The 22969-nt window shown below is 38.7% G+C and overlaps 2 protein-coding genes and 2 pseudogenes across 2 annotated transcripts; all 4 read right to left on the bottom strand.

The window, feature by feature from the left end:
• Positions 1–1828: 1828 nt before the first annotated feature.
• LOC110928360 (anthocyanidin 3-O-glucosyltransferase 2) lies at positions 1829–3443 on the bottom strand. Its single transcript, XM_022171396.2, has one exon. It carries the CDS (start codon positions 3384–3386, stop codon positions 1956–1958), a length of 1431 nt encoding a protein of 476 aa, XP_022027088.1. The 5' UTR covers positions 3387–3443; the 3' UTR covers positions 1829–1955.
• Positions 3444–9120: 5677 nt separating this feature from the next.
• On the bottom strand, positions 9121–10787 carry LOC110930916 (annotated as a pseudogene).
• A 1745-nt stretch (positions 10788–12532) lies between these two features.
• On the bottom strand, positions 12533–14179 carry LOC110930915 (anthocyanidin 3-O-glucosyltransferase 2-like). The gene has a single exon (XM_022174310.2). It carries the CDS (start codon positions 14177–14179, stop codon positions 12743–12745), a length of 1437 nt encoding a protein of 478 aa, XP_022030002.1. The 3' UTR covers positions 12533–12742.
• A 3448-nt stretch (positions 14180–17627) lies between these two features.
• LOC110930914 lies at positions 17628–19683 on the bottom strand (annotated as a pseudogene).
• Positions 19684–22969: the final 3286 nt, after the last annotated feature.

The raw sequence follows: 22969 nt of genomic DNA, 5'->3' as shown, positions 1-22969 counted from the left end.
AGTCTTCGGTCGACACGTTATATGACCCGTACTAGAAGACACCTCCAATTTCAGGTTTTGAGTCGCTTTGTTTGACATGTTTGATGTGTATGTTCAGGCTTTTTCGCTACAAATGACCCGTTAAAATGAAATATCTTGTTCAATCTCTATTAGTTTGTGGTGATGCCGCGATGGTTAGCTTTAATGCCCTGCATGTGCTTTTGTCTTAAACGAGATCCCCACAACATGAAACAACATAAACGTGACCAGTGGCGGACTTGATGTATAACCAGCCGTAGCACGGGCTACGTCTCAACTTTGTTCAACTAGCTTATATAGCCCAACCAATTGTTATTAAAGCCCAGTTATAAAGTGCTTACATTCAATAATGAAGATTGTAAATAATAAGCCCAACCAATTGTTATTAAAGCCCAGTTATAATGTTATATGTTAGCCCAAACCAATTATAATGTTATATGTTAGCCCCAGATCAAAGGACAGAACGTCGCGCCACTGAAGGATACCTCATAGTTCTTGTCCGTCGGTTTATAGGGTAGTGAAGCTAGCTTTGCTTTTACCGGTTGCAAACGTAACCATTGAAAGATGTTTTTAAAAATTGAAGCTTGTCAAGACGGATTTACGCAATCGAATGGGCCCGGAATTTTTGAACAATGATATGGTTTGTGCGGTCGAAAAGGATTTTTTACATGAAGTTTAAGATGATGATGTGATGGAACGATTTCAAGCTATGAAAAAAAGAAGAAGACAAATCTATTAGGTATTTGTTTTACTTTATTTATTTATTGTCGTTTTTTTATATTATATGATTGCATGATGAAATTTTTTTTTTGGGATAATGTTCTAGTTCCACCACTGAACGTGACTGAGTCATTTCTTCATGTTGATATTGATTAACATGTGTGGTTGTTTTGATTCTCCCTAAGTTCATGCATTTAGCTAGTTTACATGAACTAGAGTGTAGATAAGAGTCTGCTTATAATTAACAGGATGATCCTGATCATGTTTATGTTTTGTCTCAAACAAAATGAAACGGGTCAAACCTATAATCTTTTTAAATGCATTTAGCCACCCTTTCCCCTTCCATCAGACAAGTTAATATGATACATCACTGAAACTGGTGATTATTCAGTGCAGATCAAAACAGGTTTCGGCCTAGTTGAGTCTACTCACAGATAGAGGATCCTGTACATTAATCCAGAAGTGTGAGAAGTGTATTATAACACTATATATAACACTATATAACACCGTATAAACACCGTATAAACACTATGTAACACCATATAACACTATATTTTGTCTGATATCATGTCTATGATAGATGTATAGTGTTATATATATTGTTATATAGTGTTATATAGTATTACATAGTGTTATATGGTGTTACGTAGTGTTATACCGTGTTTATATGGTGTTATATAGTGTTATATATAGTGTTATAATACACTTCTCACACTTCTGGATTAATGTACAGGATCCCTACCCTCTACTCACAAACACTTTTTATCCATTTCATATTTCCTCTAAATTTAAATCTTTTTGTAAATCATTTGACCCGTTGACCCGTTATTGATAAAACATAACCCAAATTGACCCATTTCTTTCAATGCGGAAAGAGAACACACAAAAAGCACACAAGGCATTTGCGCAAGGGCAACCATATAGCCTTGCATGCATCAAGGCACAAGGGCGCAAATTCCGGCCAGATTTGGCACAAGAAAACCCGGTCTGACAGGTCTGAAAGGAGCCTAGACTAGCTTAAAACATGTCTAAAACCACGATAAATGGTCTCTCTGTACTCTAAATAAATTTCTAAAATCACTTGAAAAACTGCACAACGGATGCGTTCTATAAATTCAAATAAAGGTGAAAATACAACAAATAATCATGCTTTTTGACTCGTATTCCCCAAACAACCTGATAATATAATCAGTAGTAACTCATACAGAAATTTGAAGTCATATGATGTTACTCATAATTTCTTGAACTAGATAGTCAACTAATGCATATGATGAACCACCCTCAGCCACTGTTACCCTGCTCAGTTTGCTAATCTCTTTCACTTTCGCTCTAACATTGTTATCCTCCATGAGTCGCGTTATCCCATTCTCTATTTCCTCTGCCGTGACAACGACTATGGCAGCGGGATTAAACATATCGATCTTATAATCCATTTTCAAGTCAATCGCCAATCCCAACTCCACCACCATTTCAAATGCATTAAGTTGTTGCTCAGCGTACATTGGCCATGTGGCCGTTGGTACACCAAACCACAAGCTCTCTAGCATCGAGTTCCACCCGCAATGGGACACGAACCCCCCAACTGCTTCATGGGACAGCAACGACACTTGTGGTGCCCATCCAATCACTTTCCCTATGCCCACCGTTCGCTCAAGGAACCCATCCGGCAATAGTTCTCTTGGGTCATCAAGTAATTGCTCTTTAGAAGGAGTTAGGCATAGGGACCACACAAAACGATGACCACTTTGTTCTAAACCGAGTGCTATCTCCTTCACTTGGACCTCACTAAAACTTCCCATACTCCCGAAACACAACACCACCACTGACAATGGTGGTTGACTATCCAACCACTTAATCACATCCATGTCGTCAGCTTTTCCAGCTACCCCGTCTAGATTGAGTAGGGGTCCCACGGGATATACAGGCGGGAAGTTGGTGTCAGTAAACGACTTCATCGCGTGTGTTTCCAACTCCAAGAACGTATTAACCATTATCCCTTTAGCCTTTCTTAATTCGCGAAAAGAGTTGATCAGCATGTCCAACCCATCTTGTATCTCGTACATTGCTGGAAAAGCCTTCTTCGGCACTGGATTAACAAAACTCGGAACAACCATCTCACCTCCCGAGTTACTCAGCTCCATAACATGATCTTGGTTATGATCCACACATAGCGTCTCGATATACAAGTTAAAGCCAAGAAAGGCAGAACTAGAAGTGAAAAACACATACGTCGGAAGATTAAATTCATTAGCCACATCTATCATGCCGGTGCAGAACACGTCAACGACAAACCCAACGACCCTACCCGAACCAGTTTGATTTATCATGTCCGCCACAATATTTCTGACATGTTTGCAATGACTGCTGTAGAACTCATACAAGGAAGTCAGGAAGGCTTTGGGGTCGAGCTTTGGCGGTGTTTGATCTTTAGGGAGTTCAATGAACTGTATGCGTTCGATAGTGTTTTTAGCCAATGATTCGATGTAGGTGGTAAGAGCAGGGACGGGGTAAGGAGGGCTTATGAGAAGAACGTTTATTGAGAGCCTTTGATCACGGTTCAAGAGTACTTTTGCCATCTCGATTGTGGACATTATATGACCAACTGCGGGTGCAGGGATGAACACAAGCTCTGCAACTGTGTTCGCCATTGATAAATGGTTTAAAGTTCTGCGAAATGAGTATTACCTCTAAGTGTAATAAATAAGATGTTGGAGGGAAACAGGGAGCACGAGTAAACAAAAATTCATTGTAAACTCGATTATTTATATAAAAAACTTAATGAAAATAAAAAATACAACGTAACCTGTAGTAAAATGAGACCGATTCATCTATACGTGATAAAATGAATTCCAGCCAACCTATTTTATCGTTTCTTTCACCATCTTCTATTTGGAACACATTACATGAGACGGTGTGCCGGCCAAAAAAACTTTTAAAATTGTGTTGGTTATTTTCTCTATAACAGGTCTTAGATCACACGGAGTGGGTGTGGTTTGGAGGCGTGGAAGTCTCTCCACGCCGGACACATCAGGCCGTCAGTGGCGTGGAGCGCGGCGTGAAGGTTTGGGCGCTGGATTCTTCACCGGTGTGGTGAAGAAGATGGTGATGATGTGTGTTGTTTTGATTGGTGGTGAGTTTTTTTATTTGATTTTCTTTTTTTTTTAAAACATAAAAAGTGTATGTCACGTGTCACACCACGTCACCCTTTCACGCCTCATCTCACCCCGCCCTTTTTAGCACCATGTCACTTTTCTGACAAGTGTTGACGTGGCTGCCACATGGCGCTTCACCCCCCCCCCCCCCCCTCAAGTCCTCCCACTTTGTCTAGGCTTAAGGCAATGTCACTTTAACACCCCTAAGGCTTGAATTGTGTAATAAAAACATGCCACGTAAGGAATGGGTGTTTTCACACTAACTAGACATGTGTTATGGTCATGTGAAATGTGATGGGATGAGTAATAATAATAGCAATGTGTTATGGTCATGTGAATTGTGAAAAAAACATGTGATGAGTAGTAGGTGCTCACTAGACATATGTCATGGTCATATGAATATGATGGGATGAGCAATATATAATAATAACTCTAAGGCAATATGTTATGTCATGTGAATTTGGTGGGATAAGTCACTACTAGAAAACAGCCAGATTACTAGTAATAATAATAGCTTTAAGGCAATGTGTTATGATCATGTGAATTATGAAAAAAAAAAAAAACATATGTGACGTAAGTAGTGGGTGTGTTTCCATACTGATACTCACTAGACATATGTTATGGTCATGTGAAATATGTGAAATATGATGGAATGAACAATATATAATAATAACTCTAAGGCAATGTGTTATTGGCATGTGAATTGTGAAAAAAAAACATGTGACATAAGTCGTAGTGTTTCCACATTCATATTCACTAGACACGTGTTATGGTATGTGAAATATGATGTGATGAGTAATAATAATAACTCTAAGATAATGTGTTACGGTCATCTGAATTGTGACAAAAAAACATGTGAATTGTAAGTAGGGGGTGTTTCGACACCCATACTCATTAGATATGCATTATGGTCATGTAAAATATAGTGAGATATTTAATATTAAAGTAGGAAAAAAAATTGTGAAGTGGACCTACATTATTGGCTGGTATAAAAGTGAATAGTTAGAAAAGAAATTGAAACAAGATTTTGCCCCAATGTCGTGGCCTCCAACACGAAACCACCAAGATTTTGTAGATATCGCTTCTTCTCTTTATACTTTTCCATCAACTTTTCTTAGGATATGTATCACATCATTAGTTGACCATCCTGGCATGAAATCAAACTAGTTTATTGGAGTTTCTTTTCTAATTCTCGTCTCAATTACTCTTTCCCGTAATTTCATAGTATGACCTAAAAACTTAATCCATCTATAGTTCCCACTAGGGATGAGCATGGTAACCGTTTAGTACCAAACCGATACCGAAAAACGGGGAAAAGTGGTACCGGTACCGAATATACCGGTTCGATACGGTACCGGTATTAACGGTGTTTTACCCGTAAGTACCGGTACCAAAAAACGGTGAAAATGGGTACCGGGATGAATATACCCGGTACCAAATGCTCATCCTTAGTTCCCACAACATTGGGTGTATCCTTTGTTCTTATATAACGACATCACAACACTAGTACTCCCTTGATCTAGCATTTTCCAGATTTGAATATAATTTAGTTAACCATTGAATTCCTTCCTCTCCTAAACACTTCCACACTTCAATCAGTCTGTTGTTCGGGCCAACTGCCTTAGCCATTCCTATCCTCCTAAGTGCCGCACTCACCTCTCCATGTGAGATACACCGATAGTAGCAGTTATTCTTTTGTCTTCCTTGAGTAGTGTGGTTGTCGTATTGTTGTTGCTAAGCCCTCACGCTGTTGAAAAGATTTCTAAAATAGGTTTGTCATCTCAACTTAATGTCATGCTCCTTGAAAAAAAAAACCCTTCCATCCTCCCCCTTTATGAACTTCACTACCCCTAGATCTTGCCTCCTTGTTGGCCTTTTTGTATTTCTCCCTTAGTTTCTCTTTCTCTCATCATCTGTGCATCTCAAAAGATCTCTAAAACACCCTTACTTATCCCTTATTTTGGTTTGCACATCCTCACTCCACCACCATGACTCCTTATGTCCCCTTTCCATACCTGTTGTGACCCCGATGGTCTCCTTTGCCACCTAAATAATGTTGTTCGCCATACCCCCCCACATTCAGTTTGTATCTCCACCTAGTGGAACGGTTGTCATCAGGATGACCTTATCTCTAAACTCAGTGATCCTATCGTCCTTCAAATTTCCCCATTAAATCCTAGGTCGCATCTTCCTCCCCCCCTCAGACACCTTTACTCTCATGGCTATATCTGCTACTAACAAACGGTGTTGTGTCACTGGTGTCTCTCTTGGGATAACATTGCAGTCCCTCCACCATCTTTGATTCCCTGTCCTCATCAAAAGGTAATTGATTTGTGTATGACGTCCCTCACTGCTAAACGTAATCAACTGCGATTCTCTATTCTTAAAGAACGAGTTTATAATACCTAAGTCGTGGGCCACTGCAAAGTCTAGAAGATCCTTACCAAGGTTATTCCTATCACCAAAACCAAAATCCCCCATGTACCACCAGAAAGCCATCGCTATCCTTACCAATATGGCCATTAAAATCGCCTCCTACACAAATTGTTTCCCCTAGGTATGGTCCTCACTACTACGTCTAGACAATCCCAAAAATCCTTCCTCTCATGCTCCCTTAGACCTACGTGTGGAGCGTTAGCACAAACCAGTGTCACTACCTCGCCATCTAGTACTAACCTCATCACCATAATCCTATCTCTGCGTCTTATCACCTCCACCACATTATTTTGCATTTCTTTAGCCACTAAAAAATCCACCCCATTTTTTGCTCCATCTAACCCCGAATACCAAAACTTGTACCCATTACACACAGTCGCTTTATGCCTCTTCCACCTAGTCTCTTGTAGGAACGCTATTTGTATCCTACACCTTTTAAGTACATCTACCACCTCCAACCACCTACCATTTATTGTTCCTACATTCCAAGAAGCTAGACGTAAACTTAACCCCCTTTCTTTCCCTATGTTCGCACCCCTCGTCCCCGAACACGGTCTCATGGATAAAACATGACTCCTACCGTCTATGGTAGCACGCAGTCACACAATCACACAAAGCACAAATACGGTAAACTAATGGACAACCAAACACACCAAGCTTGACAAATAAACACAAACAATCACACTAAACAAATAAGCATGCTAAACGTGACAAGGCATAATAAGCACGCTAGGTGTTGTTTAATGAAGAAATATACCTACAGTGCGAATGGTAGAACACAAACACCACTTAGAAAAATTACAATGCTATTGTCAAAATGCCGGCAATAGTTGTGGCTGGCAACAGTACCTGATCTAAAGACCTACTGGATCTGGAAACACCTGCAAGTTGGATCTTTCCCTTTGCCCCACAACACAGTGCGGAAAGCAGAACCAAACAACCGTAAGCATCACCCAAAGTGAAAAGACAGAGACACCCACTAGCTGTCACGATGACGTTGCGTGATCGGAAAATGCAAACAACATCATCATCATACTCAGTAAATCCCACCAATAACAAAGCTAACGTAAGGTCTCAGGAGGGTAAGATGTAGACAACCTTACCTTTACCCCATAGAAATAGAGAGGCTGCTTCCAGTGAGACCCCCCGGCTCGATAGTAGTTTTGCATCAAGCCTTGGACATAAGGCACAAATCACTCAGCAATCAAGACAAAAACCGATTAGTGCATGTACTCCCTTGTCTTTCGGCTATCAACGCCACCACATGATGCATGATTAACCATCTCCCTCTTTTAATGTTATTTTCACGAAATTAGTAAAAGAACGTTAAAATTAGTGCATTTTCACTTTTGCCCCCTGAGCGCCCACACATATATACATTATATGCGCATACCGCAAGCGAGGCGTAATCAGAAAATGCAAACAACAACCCCCACTCGTTGCCGGCAAATGACCCCAAAAGTCAAGTATTATTAAGTATTCAAAGTACTTTATTTTTAGCCCATCAAAACCCAAACCCATTCTGGCCCTTTTTTAATAGGGCCATCCTGATCCAACCCAAACACATTTTAACCCATGACCCAAAACCACCCGACCTGCCTACTTTGCCAGGCCTAGTTGAGTTCATAGAAGCCTAGCTGCTGAACTATCAAAAATACGTCTCAGAGAGATTAAGATGAGGTTTAGAAGCATATAAGCTTGTTAACGGATTGAGGTCAGGTGCATAATTCCTGTTTTACGAACTTGATTTTTCATTTTCTTTGTTCCTTTTGTTAATATGGAAGAAATACTAAAATAACTTACAAATTCAAGATAAAAATAAGTAGATGTAATGAATTTTGACATAAATGCAAACTAATTATTTTTTGTAGTCATGGACCCTCTTGTTAATTTTTTGTTTATGATGTTGAAAAAGAATACTAGGACATAGGGGTGTAAACGAGCCGGGCCGAGCCTGAGCTCGACTGGGCTCGAGCTCGGCTCGTCATGTTTTTATTAAGCTCGAGTTCGGGCTCGGCTCGGTTCGAGCCTACTTATTTGAGCTCGAACTCGGCTCGCGAGTAAACCCAAAGCTCGAGCTCGGCTCGGCTCGACTCGATCTATTTTGGGAACAATCTCAAACAAGCTAAAAGCTTGGCTCAATCTCGCTCCAATACCGCTTGAATGAGCCAAAGCTCGGCTGAAACTCGGCTCGCCAATGTTATTATCATTATTATTATTATATTATATTATAACAAATAAAATGGTGTTTGGGCTCGTTTAGGCTCGCGAGCATAAACGAGCTTTGTATTTCAGGCTCGAGCTCGGGCTCCATAAAGAAACGAGCTCTATTTCAGGCTCGGGCTCGGGCTCGTTAAAGCTTGACTCATTCGAGCTTTTAGCCGAGCCAATAACGAGTAGCTCTCGAGCCTCTAGGCTTGTTTACACCCCTAATAGGACTCCATTTATGACCTATATAATGGTTATGCTTTAGTGTCTAGCTCATTAATATTATGCTTATGCTTTAAATGAAAACTTTTTTTTTTCATATATCATTGTCTTGATCAACTAATGTATAAAAGGTATATAAGCTAGTGACTTGTTGTAGCGTCAGTGTCTGGTCATTTTTCAATATATGATACCAACACGTAAATATATAAGCTTTTCTTGTTCTTAAAGATAGTTATTATTGTTAATTATAGTTACTAGCATAAGTTTAGTCCCTAAATCTTAGACTAACATATTGATGGAATTAGCTATATCTTTGTATATTTTTTAATTTTTATGCATTTTAAGAAAAGGAGAACAAACAACATATACAAGTTATAATTGTATAATAATTCAAATAAAGGTGAAAATAAACATGTAAGTGTTTTTTTGACCCATTATTCTAAAGGAACCAGAGAATATAACTAGTAGTAACTCGTACAGGATTTGAAGTCATATGATGTTACTCATGATTTCATGAACAAGGTAGTCAACCGACGCATATGATGAACCGCCTTGAGCCACCGTTGCTCTACTCAGTTTGCTCATCTCTTTCACTTTTGCTCTAACCTCGTTATCCTCCATTACTTGTCTTATCCCTCTCTCTATCTCCTCTGCCGTGACAGTGACTGTATTCGCGTCAGGATTAAACATGTCCATCTTATAATCCAATTTCATGTCAACCGCCAATCCCAGCTCCACCACCATTTCAAATGCATTAAGTTGTTGCTCAGCATACATTGGCCATGCGGCCGTTGGTACACCAAACCACAGGCTCTCAAGCATCGAGTTCCACCCGCAGTGGGACACGAACCCCCCAACTGCTTCATGTGCTAGCAACGACACCTGTGGGGCCCATCCAATTACTTTCCCTATTCTCGAGGTGCGCTCCAGGAACCCATCTGGCAGTACCCAGTCATAATTATCAGGGAGCCCTTCAGATGTTTGTTCTTGCGGAGGTCGGCGTAGTGACCACACAAATCGATGACCACTTTGTTCTAAACCGCGTGCTATCTCCTTCACTTGGACCTCATCAAAAGTTCCCATGCTCCCAAAACACAACAACACCACTGAAGATGGCGGTTGATCGTCCAACCAGCTAATTACATCCATGTCATCGGCTTTTCCAGCTACACCGTCTAGATTGAGTATGGGTCCCACGGGATACACGGGCGGGAAGTTGGTGTCAGAAAACGAATTGATTGCATGTGTTTCCAACTCCAAGAACGTATTGACCATGATTCCTTTAGCCTTTCTTAGTTTCCGAAAAGAATTGCCTAGTATGTCCGGATCTTCGTCTATCTGGGACACAGCCCGAACAACCTTCATCGGCACTGGGGTAACAAAACACGGAACAACTATCTCACCTTCTTGTTTACTCAGCCCAATAATATCTTGCTTCTTATCAACCCACAATGTGTCAAAATACAAGCTAAAGCCAAGAAATGTACAAGTAGAAGGGAAGAAAACATACGTCGGAAGATCAAATTCATTAGCCACATCTATCATGCCTGTGCATACTATGTCAACGACAAAACCAACCAGCATACGGAACCAGCTTCATTTATAATGTCAGCCACGATATTTCTAACGTATTTGCAATGACTGTTTATGAAATCATAGAAGGAAGTAACGAAAGCTTTGGGGTCGAGCTTTGGTGGTGGTTGATCTTGAGGGACTTCAATGAATTGTATGCGTTCGATAGTGTTTTTAGCTAGTGATTCGATGTAGGCGTTGAGAGCGAAGATGGGGAAAGGAGGGCTTATGAGAAGAACGCTTATTGAGAGCCTTGGATCACGGTTCACGAGTAGTTTTGCTAACTCGATGATTGACATTATATGACCAACCCCTGGTCCAGGGATGAACACAAGCTCTGCAACTGTGTTCGCCATTGAGGGTTGGTTTGAAGCTTGCATTTTTGGTGATGTCTGACTCCCTATAAATAAGATTTTTTGCCATTTGAGGTCATGCATTGCTGGTTTTGACACAATGTGAAATAAGGATATCTATTTCCATAGTTATTTAAAATATTAAAATCTATTCGTATAGAATTAGTTAATGTTGATAACAATTGAACGGCTAAAAATATATATCAAATGTAGAACAAGGTAATTTAAAGGAAAAGAAATCTTGCACGAGTCAACCTTCACTCTTTTACAATTTTTTGGAAATTCAACATCCACATACAAAAAGGGGTTTTGATTCGAAGCAAGTTATAATACAAAGCAAAGAATCCAAGCCCGGTTTTATATCATATGAAAAGAAGAAAATGACATTCAACGGTCCAGGGAATATGTGGTCTTGAATAGTACAATAGTTTCCAACATTATAAAAAGGGGCAACATTATACTATTTTTGAAGTGTTCCTCTATTATAAGTTGAATATATTGTGATTTAAAGTAGTATTTATGATAACTATGTTATACTGATAATGGAGTTTTGAATTGGTCAATGAATGAACGTACGTATGATATTATATTGGAGTAGACTCATCATCATCATACTCATCAGTAGATCCCACCAAGGTAGTGTTTGAAGAGGGTAAGATGTAGATAGTCTTACCTCTACCCGTAGGAATAGATTGCATGTACCCTTTTGTGTTTTGGCTATCAACGCCACCACATGATACAGGATTAACCGCCCGACACTTTTAACGTTATTTTCATGAAATTAGTAAAATAACGTTAAAATTAGTGCAACCGTATTGATTTGATGATATACGTCTATATAGTATAGGGGTGTACGATTTGCTCGTATACACGCGTATAGGACATGTATCGTCCGTATAAGGCAGGCATCGTATACGCCCTTATAGGGCAACCAACGTAATGATACACACCCGTATAGAGGTAGCTATATGGCTGGTTAAATATGTTAGTATGACCGATGGGTTAATGTTATGTCTAGAGGGGGGGGGGGGTGTGATGCAGGCCCAAGTGTAGAAGATCAAGACATGACATTTCTGGAGGCCTATGATCGCGCTACCAAGTGTGATTTACGAAAACAACCATAACTTTGGCTACGGGTCTTTGTTTTAGGCTATGGTCCAAAAACGCATTCTAGTGGGAGTTACGAGCCATTTTATGTTTTTTTTTTCCATGTTTTATGTATTTTGTTTTTGGGCTTGTGTTTTGCCCATGGCCTTTTATGGCCCGTTTCGAATTTCGCTTCTTATTTATGTTCTTCTCATGTAATTCGGATGACCATTCATCAATTTTGGCAATAATCACTTTTCACTTCGAATTCCCTGCCTTTTGGGTAGAATTTGGGGGTTTGGGGAAGATTATCACGGGTATTCACAGAATCAACGTGATCAATCCATCATTATCGTTTCACATGCTACATCAGTGTGCATCTGGCATATGTGATGGGTTAATTTACAGGAATTGAAATCATTTATTGATCGGTACATGATTTGTATTTTCGAAAGGCATTAAATTTGTGTAAATTATTGCTAAATTATCCTTAAACACACACTAGAGTAATAGAATAATTTGTGACAGGTGAGATGGACAAGTAGGATGAATAATTCAAGCCTGGCATTTTGGAACATCTGTGGGGAATTTTGAAACGCCGACTTCTTATGGCGTTTGATCCATGTTGCTTAAACATTGCGCGTCACACAATCCTAAACAATGTGGTGTTTTGGAACGCCACGACGTGTAAAAAAGGTTTCTATGCAGTTTTAAGGAAGTATTCACAACTTTTGGAGCGGTTTAGACGACTTGGAGAAATGCAGATTCAAGAAGGATTTCAAAGGATTTGATGTTTGTTTACATTATTGGCTTTGTATGCTATCCCAGAAACACCACAACAGACACGCTACCAGGATGCGTTACCTCCCAAAACAAGAAAACCGATTATTTAAAAATGACAAACTAACCAACGGTTAGTTCATTTATCATACCCTATAAGAATGTAACTATTAATAGCTCATACAAAATTCGAACTCATGCGACGTTACTCATGATTTCCTGAACAAGGTAGTCAACTGAAGCATATGATGAACCGCCCTTGGCCACCGTTTCCCTGCTCAGTTTACTCGTCTCTTTCACTTTTGCTCTAACCTCGGCATCCTCCATTACTCCCTTTATTCCCCTCTCTATCTCCTCTGCCGTGACAATGACTATATTGGCGCTGGGATTAAACATGTCAATCTTATAATCCATTTTCAAGTCAACTGCCAATCCAAGCTCCACCACCATTTCAAACGCATTCATTTGCTGCTCAGCATACATTGGCCACGTAGCAGTTGGCACACCGAACCACAAGCTCTCTAGTATCGAGTTCCACCCGCAGTGGGAAACGAACCCTCCCACTGCTTTATGGGCCAACAACGACACCTGTGGGGCCCATCCAATCACTTTCCCTGTTCCCAAGGTGCGCTCCATGAACCCATCTGGTAGTACCCCATCATAATTATCAGCGTTCCCTTCCGATGATTGTTCTAGATGAGGAGGCCGGCGTAGCGACCACACAAATCGACGACCACTTTGTTCTAAACCACGTGCTATCTCTTTCACTTGGACCTCATTAAAACTTCCCATGCTCCCAAAACACAACACCACCACCGACGATGGAGGTTGATCGTCCAACCATCTAATTACATCCATGTCTTCGGCTTTTCCAGCTACACCGTCTAGATTGAGTACGGGTCCCACGGGATACACATGCGGGAAGTTGGTGTCAGGAAACGACTTCATTGCGTGTGTTTCCAACTCTAAGAACGTATTAATCATGATCCCTTTAGCCTTTCTCAATTGCCGGAAAGAATAGATCAGAAAGTCCAACCCCTCGTCTATCTGGGACACCGCACGAACAACCTTCGTTGGCACCGGATTAACAAAAGACGGAAGAACTATCTCACCTTCCGAGTTAATCAGCTCAATAACATCTTGGTTCTGATTCACACATGTTGTCTCGATATACAAGTTAAATCCAAGATAGGCAGCAGTAGACGTGAAGAATACATATGTCGGAAGATCGAATTCATTAGCCACATCTATCATACCTCCACATGTTATGTCAACAACAAACCCAACGACTCTACCGGAACCAGTTTGATTTATCATATCAGCCACGATATTTCTGACGTGTTTGCAATGACTGTTGATGAAATCAATGAAGGAATTCACACGAGCTTTGGTGTCGAGTTTTGTTTGATCCTGAGGAAGTTCAATGAATCGTATGCGTTCAATAGTGTTTTGAAACAGCGATTCGGTGTAGGTGGTGAGAGTGGGGACGGGGTAAGGAGAGCTCATGAGAAGAACGGTTATTGAGAGCCTTTGGTCATGGTTCACAAGTACTTTCGCCATCTCGACGGTGGACATTATATGACCAACCGCTGGTGCAGGGATGAACACGAGCTCTACAACTGTGTTTGCCATTGATGGTTAGTTTAAAGCGTGCATTTGTTTGTCTTATGGTCTATCTATATATAAATAAGATAATATATTTATGACTGTTGAGATCATTGCATTGCTGGCAAGACTCAATCTTATGGTCATCAGTCAGATTTTGTGCACCATAAACTATTAAATTAAGTTACCCTCATCAGCCAGATATTTGTTTTTTAAGAAATATATTTGATTAGTTTGTACTTGATTTTTGAGATCACTTTTAAACACATGTTCGCACAAGCACTTACGTATAATCTATAAAAGGATAAGTACTTGGTCCTAGTCAAGCTACATAATTAATTATCAAATTATGTTGAAGTCATAGACATAAATTAGAAGGTCATGTAAGGCGGCAGTAACGCGTAAATTAATACGATAACTAAGTAAAAGACCATGCGAAGGGAAATGGGTCTACATACATCATGTATTTAATTAGTTGATGTAGTTTATCAGATATCGAATACTTTAAAAAAAAAAATTTACAATAAAAAGAGGAGTAAACTGCCAAAATGGTCCCTGAGGTTTGGTCACTTTTACCACATTAGTCCAAAACTCAAAACTTTTGAATCTGGGTCCATGTGCTTTCAAATTTGTTGCCATTTTCATCCAAAATCAAAATTTGGTCAGATTTTTCAATTAACATACAGCTTTTCTGTCTTTTTTCTCCCTTTTAATGAAGGGCAAAATGGTATTTTAACATTTTATTATAACAAATTAAAAAATCTGAAAATTTTGCCCTTCGTTAAAAAGGAGGAAAAAGACAAAAAAAAAAACTGGATGTTAACTGAAAAATCTGACCAGATTTTGCTTTTGAATGAAAATGGCAACAAAATTGAAACCACAAGGACCCACATTCAAAAATTTTGAGTTTTGGACTAAAGTGGCAAAAGTGACCAAATCTCAGGGACCATTTTGGCAGTTTACTCTAAAAAAAGAGAAGGAAAGAGAAGAAAAATGGTAGTTTACTTGTTTAATATTTGTGCGCAAAGGAAAAAAAGATGGAAAAAGTCGAAACTTTCGAAACCGCACTTACTCTTCTCAAAATCTCTCATCTTAAGAGAAGTAAGATCTACACTATGAGAAAAAGCAAGCGGTGACAGCATAAAGAACTTATTTGTAAGGTAATCCGTTTTTTAGTGTTATTTATACGCTAAAATCCCAATCACACCATAAAATTTTGGTTAAACTACCCGGTTGCTATCCATAAAAAAATATCTTAAGTCCGCCACTTACATTAGTGACCAAATCTTTGAATTTTTTATTGGCCCGGCTTCTTACCGTTATTATAAACATTGATCCCCCCAATTCAGCCATTCTCAAACATCGACACCTGCAATCTCCATAACAAGGAAATCAAACATTGACCCCTACAGCACCAGAAATCTTCAAGTAGTTATTGAATTCCCCCGTTTTCGGTTTCGGTCAGTGAGGCTACATGGGGAGGACCTTCACCAACAACTTCTTGCTCTTAATTAGTATGAAAATGAGGTAGGTTGTAATGAGTTCTTCTGTTTTTCTTTATTGTTGAAGCTGGTAAAGATTTATGACTTCAATTTAGTAGTCCCATTTTTTTTTTTTTTGTCAATTCTTGTTAATAAGAGTCCTTTTTTTTGTTGCCATTTTGACCCTTACGTGACCTTGACCCAACTAGTGTCTAGTCCCAGATTTAAGCATATGTGGTTTGTTCTGTTGCATAAGGTGTGACACTCTAGACAACTCCTACATCTTCACATACGGGAGAGGTATTGAGTCATAAAGAATTGTTTGGCTTTAAATATCATTGACACATGGCAACCCCATAACTAAACATGTTTGGTCGAAAGGAATTAGGATTTATGACCTCTAATTTTTTCACTCGTGTAACTATAGATATTATAGGTGGGCAAAATGTTGATGCATATTTGTGTGGATGCAGCTCAGTTCAGTTCGGCTCGTCTCGGCTCGAGACCGAAGTCAACGACGTTCCTCCGTCGTGCGAACCGACGTTTACGAAGTGAAGACCGAAGTCAAGATATCCTCCTATCTTGACCTGGTATGACGTTTACTTTGTACTTATTGTAAAACAACTGCAAGTGTGCAGACTGTTAGTTGATAGTGTTTTGTTTCTTGTTGTATGTAAGCGTCTGTTAGTTCTGTCTGTTTGCAACCTTCCCACGAAGAACCCACTTCTTCGTGGGAGTCACCCCTTCACGAAAGATAGGTTGTTCGTCATAATGGAGTGTCACGAAGAACCCATTCTCCGTGACCATAGTTCTTCGTTGGAAAGGTCCACGAAGAACCCCTTGCTTCGTGGGCCTTGCAGTCTTTCGTGGCACAGTAACATTCTTCGTGATGTTACTAGGTGTTGGCCTATAAATAGACACTATGGTTTCCAGTTTAAGTGAGCACAGTGAGAGAAGAGAGCACTGTATAAGAGAGCACCCTGAGTCTATATGAACATTATGTGTATGTGTTTGTACTAGTTCTCTTCAGTAAATCAATATAATGAATCTTTGAAATTATATCTTTTGTTATATTGGTTGTGCTCTTGCTTTATTTGCATATACACTTGGATTCCGCACTCGTGTGTGTGTTACACAACAAGGAAGAGATGTTTATCTTGATCCTCCGAGAGGGACCTACACAAAAGAACTGGTTTGCAAAGTGAAACCGATTCCAAACTCGATCTAAAACCTATTTTGATACCAGTTTAAAACCAAACAAAATGGATCCTTTATCACTTAACAAACCGGTTTCACAAGAACTGGTTTTTTGTGCACCTCTAATAGGTATTAATGTATTTAGTTGTTATATATGAAGTGTATGGGTCGGTTTGGGTCAGTTTTGGCCTAAAACCTTAACCATAACCGCGATGTCGGTTATTGGAAAACCGTAACCATAACCGATCGGTTATGGTGGTTATGGTTAATCGGTTTTGATGGTTATAGCGGGTCGGTTGTGGGTAGTTAACCGTGTATTTAGCCTAGCTAAAATAGCTTAATTTTTTTAACATGGAATAAATTGCTATTGCCTATAGTATTAAAAAATACATATAATCTATAATATTAATATTATTTATTATCGAATATTCAAATAAAGTGATATAATATATTCCATAAATTCAAATAAACATTCAATTAAAACCACAAAACGGTATGAAAAACCCATAAATACTAAAAATCTTCAGTCAAAAACATCAAATATAAAAAATACGGTGAATAGTCCTAAATCCTACAAAGATTTATTACATGTCGGTTCGGTTCGGTTATGGTGGGTATGGAAACACTGATAACCATAACCGACCCGCTACTTTCGGTTTTCGGAAAAACCATTAACCGACCCATCGGTTTTTGATTTGGTTCGGTTTTTTCGGTTTGGTTTTGTCGGTTAATTCGGTTATGGTTCGGTTAATTCGGTTTTTTGCACACCCCTAGAAGCAAGTATAGTAACACAACAATATTGGAATGCATAATTTCATTAAACCACTAAAGGCTTTAAATAGCCAAAACAAATACAACGTGCAGAAACTAATTGAAACAGAAAAACCAGGAAACTAGCGACTAAACGGGAAGACTCAATAACTTTCTAAGCCTTACCCTACCCATGACTCCATAACTTAAACTTAACCAAATAACTGCACAAGTCCCTAAAGACCCGGCTTATTCACAAACAACTTCTAAACAAAATAACATAAAGACTCACATCATGATTCATGCATGTCTATGCATGACCACTTTCACTATGCAGATCTAATAATATAGCAGCCAAACCCAACCTATTGCCGAAGGCATCCACCCTCAAATAAGTTCTCCTGGTGTAATAATTCATATAAAAGTGAAAATAAAACATGTAATTATGCTTCTTGGCTCATCTTTGGAGCACAAAGAGAACCTTCCCAGACTATAATTAATAATAGCTTGTACAAACTATCAAACATGTAAAGTCATATGATGTTACTCATGATTTCCTGAAGAAGGTAGCCGATGGAAGCATATGATGAACCGCCCTCAGACACCGTTGCCCTGCTCAGTTTGCTCATCTCTTTCACTTTTGCTCTGACCTCCTTATCCTCCATGAGTCGCCTTATCCCCGTCTCTATCTCCTCTGCCGTAACAATAACTAAATTGGTGCCGGGATTCAAGAAGTTGATTTTATAATCCATTTTCAAATCAATTGCCAATCCAAGCTCCACCACCATTTCAAATGCATTAAATTGTTGCTCAGAATACATTGGCCATGCGGCCGTTGGTACACTGAACCACAAGCTCTCTAGAATTGAGTTCCACCCACAGTGGGACACGAACCCCCCCTACTGCTTCATGGGCTAACAACGATGCCTGTGGGGCCCATCCAATTACTTTCCCCTTTCCCAAGGTGCGTTCCAGGAACCCATCTGGCAATACCATTCTTGGGTCACTAAATGATTGTTCTAGATCAGGAGTTAGGCGTAGGGACCATACAAAACGATGACCACTTCGTTCTAAACCGAGTGCTATCTCCTTCACTTGAACCTCATTAAAACTTCCCGAACTCCCAAAACACAATACCACCACTGACAATGGCGGTTGACCGTCCAACCAGCTAATTACGTTTACATCCCTGTTGTCAATTTCTCCAACTATCCCATCTAGATTGAGTACGGGTCCCACAGGATACACAGGTGGGGCATTGGTGTCACTAAACGACTTCATCGCGTGTGTTTCCAACTCCAAGAACGTATTAACCATTATTCCTTTAGCCTTTCTCAATTCCGGAAAAGAACACATCAGAAAGTCAAACCCATCTTGTATCTGGTAATCCGCCGGAAAAGCCTTCATCGGTACCGGATTAACAAAACTCGAAACAACCATCTCACCTTCCGAGTCACTCAGCAGCTTAATGACATCTTGCTTCTGATCCTGATCCACACATAGTGTCTCCATATAAAAGTTAAAGCCAAGCAAAGAAGCATTAGAAGTGTAAAACACGTATGTAGGAACATTAAATTCATTAGCCACATCTATCATGCCGGTGCAAAATACGTCAACGACAAATCCAACGACCCTAGTGGAACCAGGTTGATTTATCATGTCAACCAAAAGATTTCTGATATATTTGCAATGACTGTTGATGCATTCATACATGGAAACTAGGAAGGCTTTGAGGTCAAGCTTTGGTGGAGTTTGATCTTGTGGGACTTTAATAAATCGTATGCGTTCGATGGTATTTTTTGCCAACGATTCGATGTAGGTGATGAGAGTGGGGACTGGGAGAGGAGGGTTTATGAGAAGAACGCTTACTGAGAGCCTTTGATCCCGGTTCATGAGTACTTTAGCCATCTCGATTGTGGACATTATATGACCAACCCCTGGTGCAGGGATGAACACAAGCTCTGCAACTGTGTTAGCCATTGATGGCTGGTTTTAAGCTTGCTTTTTGTCTGTCTCAGACTCTATAAATAAGAGTGGGTGTTTCTGGGGTTCACACATGTAATATTTGTCACTAACCTAGTGTCTTTACGCGAATTCTGTATACATTTTGTAAGAAACTCATGAAAAGAAATTTCTCTCTTATTTAATTCGCAATTGATTTGATCAACTTTGCAATAATATAGGTATTATTATATGCTATCCTGATCAAATTATTATAAAAGTAATTTAAAATTAATAATTGGACAGGATATTTAATAAGAAGACAACAAACCGATCATACAAAATTGCTTTGTATTATTATATGCTTTGTATGATGTCACATGTGACTTCAATTAAATTTTTACAAAATTGCATAAGAAACCTTTATGTTTGTCTCAAACTGTACTTTATATCTTTCACTATAAAATGGACAAAAATCAACCTTTATGTTCATGTTCTATTACACCCTATAACCTTTAGCACTAACCACATTAAAAAATTCAGTTAAATGGACTCACATGCTTTGCACATAAGGGCATTTAAGTCTTTTACTTTTAAATTAAAACAGTATTTTTTTTCAACAAAACTCATTATGTTCAATGTTGGGTAACTGGCTTTTTTGACATTATGTTCTCTTTCTAGAAGTGAATTATATATTTTAATATTTATATAATCTTAAAGAAAAAGGTCGGTGAAAAATCTTTGTCTTTAAGTCCTCAACTTTTACAAAAATATACACTTAGCCCCTATATATTTATCTTCTTTCAATTTTCATATATTACAATTCTGATCCCTATACTTTTACTTTTTAACCCCTATTCTTTTACTTCTTTCAATTCACACTCTTAAACTAGGTAACTTAAGCATTCACTTTTAACTTTTGGTAATTGACAACTTTGATCTGCCAACTTTTTTCTACTTAATAACTTAACATCTCATTTTATTTGAATTGCTTTTACGACTTAAGACCATAGCGTCATATATTAATATATATTTTTTTATCTATGTCAAACCATATTAATGTCTAAATTACTTTTACGATTTTACACTGTTGTCTAAAATATTGTTACAACTTTACACTGCAATGAGCGAGCCATATATATATATATATATATATATATATATATATATATATATATATATATATATATATATATATATATATATATATATATAGGATAACGATCATGTGAGAAGTAGTAGGCTAATTGAGAAACTTGAGAAGCATTCTGAACCACACATTTTCCCTAAGCAAAAAAATGCAAAAAATAAAAATTAAAAAAATGCAAATTTTTTATTTTGAAAAATCAGAGCTTTTTCTTTAAGATTTTGTTTTTTTTAAATCTTTTTTGGGGATTTATACACATGTGTATATTGTTAATTTTTGAACTATACATATGTGTATATTGTCAAATATACATATATGTATGTACATGTTTAAAATTGAAAAATAAGTGTTATTAGAAAAACATTAAACACCTTAAAAAAATAAAAAAATAAAAAAGATACAGAAAAGAAAAACTAAAAAAAAAAATCAAATCTAGTCGATAGTGCTTTTATCTTTTTTTTCCTAGTTCCTTTATGATACGCTCCTCCTCTTTTTCAAGTATCACCGGCGACTTGGTGATAGGTTGTTGAAGTCCTTGTTAAGAAAGTCCAAGTTCCTCGTCCTTTGTTTCGCAATTTTTACTTGCACTGTCACCGAGATACCACTTGATAATTTCTAAATCTCAAAGCAAAATTTTGTATCGGCTTCAAAAGTTGTTTTTTCCTCGGTCCCTTCCAGTTGGTCGACGTGCAGGTGCCTCTTTTCCCGCTTCATACCCGTCCGCGTTTAGGTTAATCCCTACATAAACATCCAATCCAAGCTACTAGAGCAGACGAATGCTCCGGACGAATTAGTTTTCGTACGCGTTGACTCTGAATCGCCCATTTCATCTATGCTAACTAACTCGGTCGATTTCGAACAATTCATAATAATCTTCCACAAATAGTCCTCATCAAACGTTTTCGTAACCTTGTACTTACGAAACACCTCTTGCTTCCATTCTTCGCAAGTGAATTTGTAAACTTGAAGATCATCACTCCCACTTGGTCGCATTCGATTACTGTTTCTGTTATGCAGATTCGTAAATAGCCTGATGTATTTGCGAATTTCGGCCCATCCTCCCGATATCATATCAGGATTACGTGCCTCACTTCCCACCTACTTGTAGAGCAACTCCCATATTTTAGTCCAAAATGTTCTCGCTTTTCGGTAGTCCGCTATATAAAAAAAGTTAACAAAGGTTAAAAAAATTATAAAAATGTGTATGAAACCAAAAAATTACTGAAATAATATACCAGCTTTTCGATCCTCCGATATTTCAATCCAAGCACGACACAATGCAATTTTCTCTTCTTTCATCAAAGGACTTGTTATTCGTTTCGGCCCCGACGTTTCCACCGTCTTTTTTGAACTTCCACCTCTTTCGGTTTTCTTGAAACCTCTATGAGATCTTCTAACAAAGTCGAGACGGTGGACCGAAACAAAATCATAGGATTTCATTACAATCATACTTGATCCGTTCGGTTCTAGAGTTCACAAGGAACTGAAATTAAGTATGTCCAAAAACATGATTGTTCAATAAAATGGAATTAGTCCCATGATTTTTAAAGTTTTCTAGTGGATTGTGTAACTTTCGATTGAAATATATGTAGTCACTACCAAATTTGAGCTCATTAAACGAGCCTGACCTCGAGCTTCACATATTGAGCTTGACTAGCTAGTCACGTAATTTATGGTATTAGTATGAAGATGAGGTTGGCTGTAACTTCCATTTTTATTTGTAAAGATTTACGACTTCAATTCAGTAGTATATATGTGTCTACTCTTGTTATTAGAGTCCACCTTTTTGGTCATTTTTGAGTTTTGACCATCATGTGATCATACGCTATTTAGTATTTAGGATGTGTGTAACTATATAAGTGACCAGCCACCACTCTGTTACTAATGGCTGTTGAAGATTACCTTGACCCAGCTAGTAGTTATATTCTCACAAGGTTTGCTCTCTGCTCAGAAGATGAGCCAAAAACCATAATCACTACACCACTAGAACTTATTTGAGGGTGGGATGCCTTGGCAAAAAGTTGTAGTGTGCAGTGCCGAAGCTTGAGATTTCCTACCGGGAGGTTGAAAACGATATACCAAAAAATTTCTATAAAACCGGGGGGTCGAAAACGTGTACACCCAAAAATTTCTATACGAAAACTACATACTCTCCACTACTGAACGAAAAGTTCGGGGGGTCGGCCGCCCCCTCCCGCCCCTAGAATCTGCGCCCCTGGTAGCGTGTAATATTTCAAATTCAGGTGAAATGAAACATGTAACTATACTTTTTTGGCTTCAAATCCAAACAGAAAACATCAT

Source organism: Helianthus annuus, chromosome 3 (assembly GCF_002127325.2).
Source record: "Helianthus annuus cultivar XRQ/B chromosome 3, HanXRQr2.0-SUNRISE, whole genome shotgun sequence".
NCBI classification, from domain to species: Eukaryota; Viridiplantae; Streptophyta; class Magnoliopsida; order Asterales; family Asteraceae; genus Helianthus; species Helianthus annuus.
Note: the sequence above shows the minus strand (reverse complement) of the source record. Positions and strands in the feature narration are given on the sequence as shown.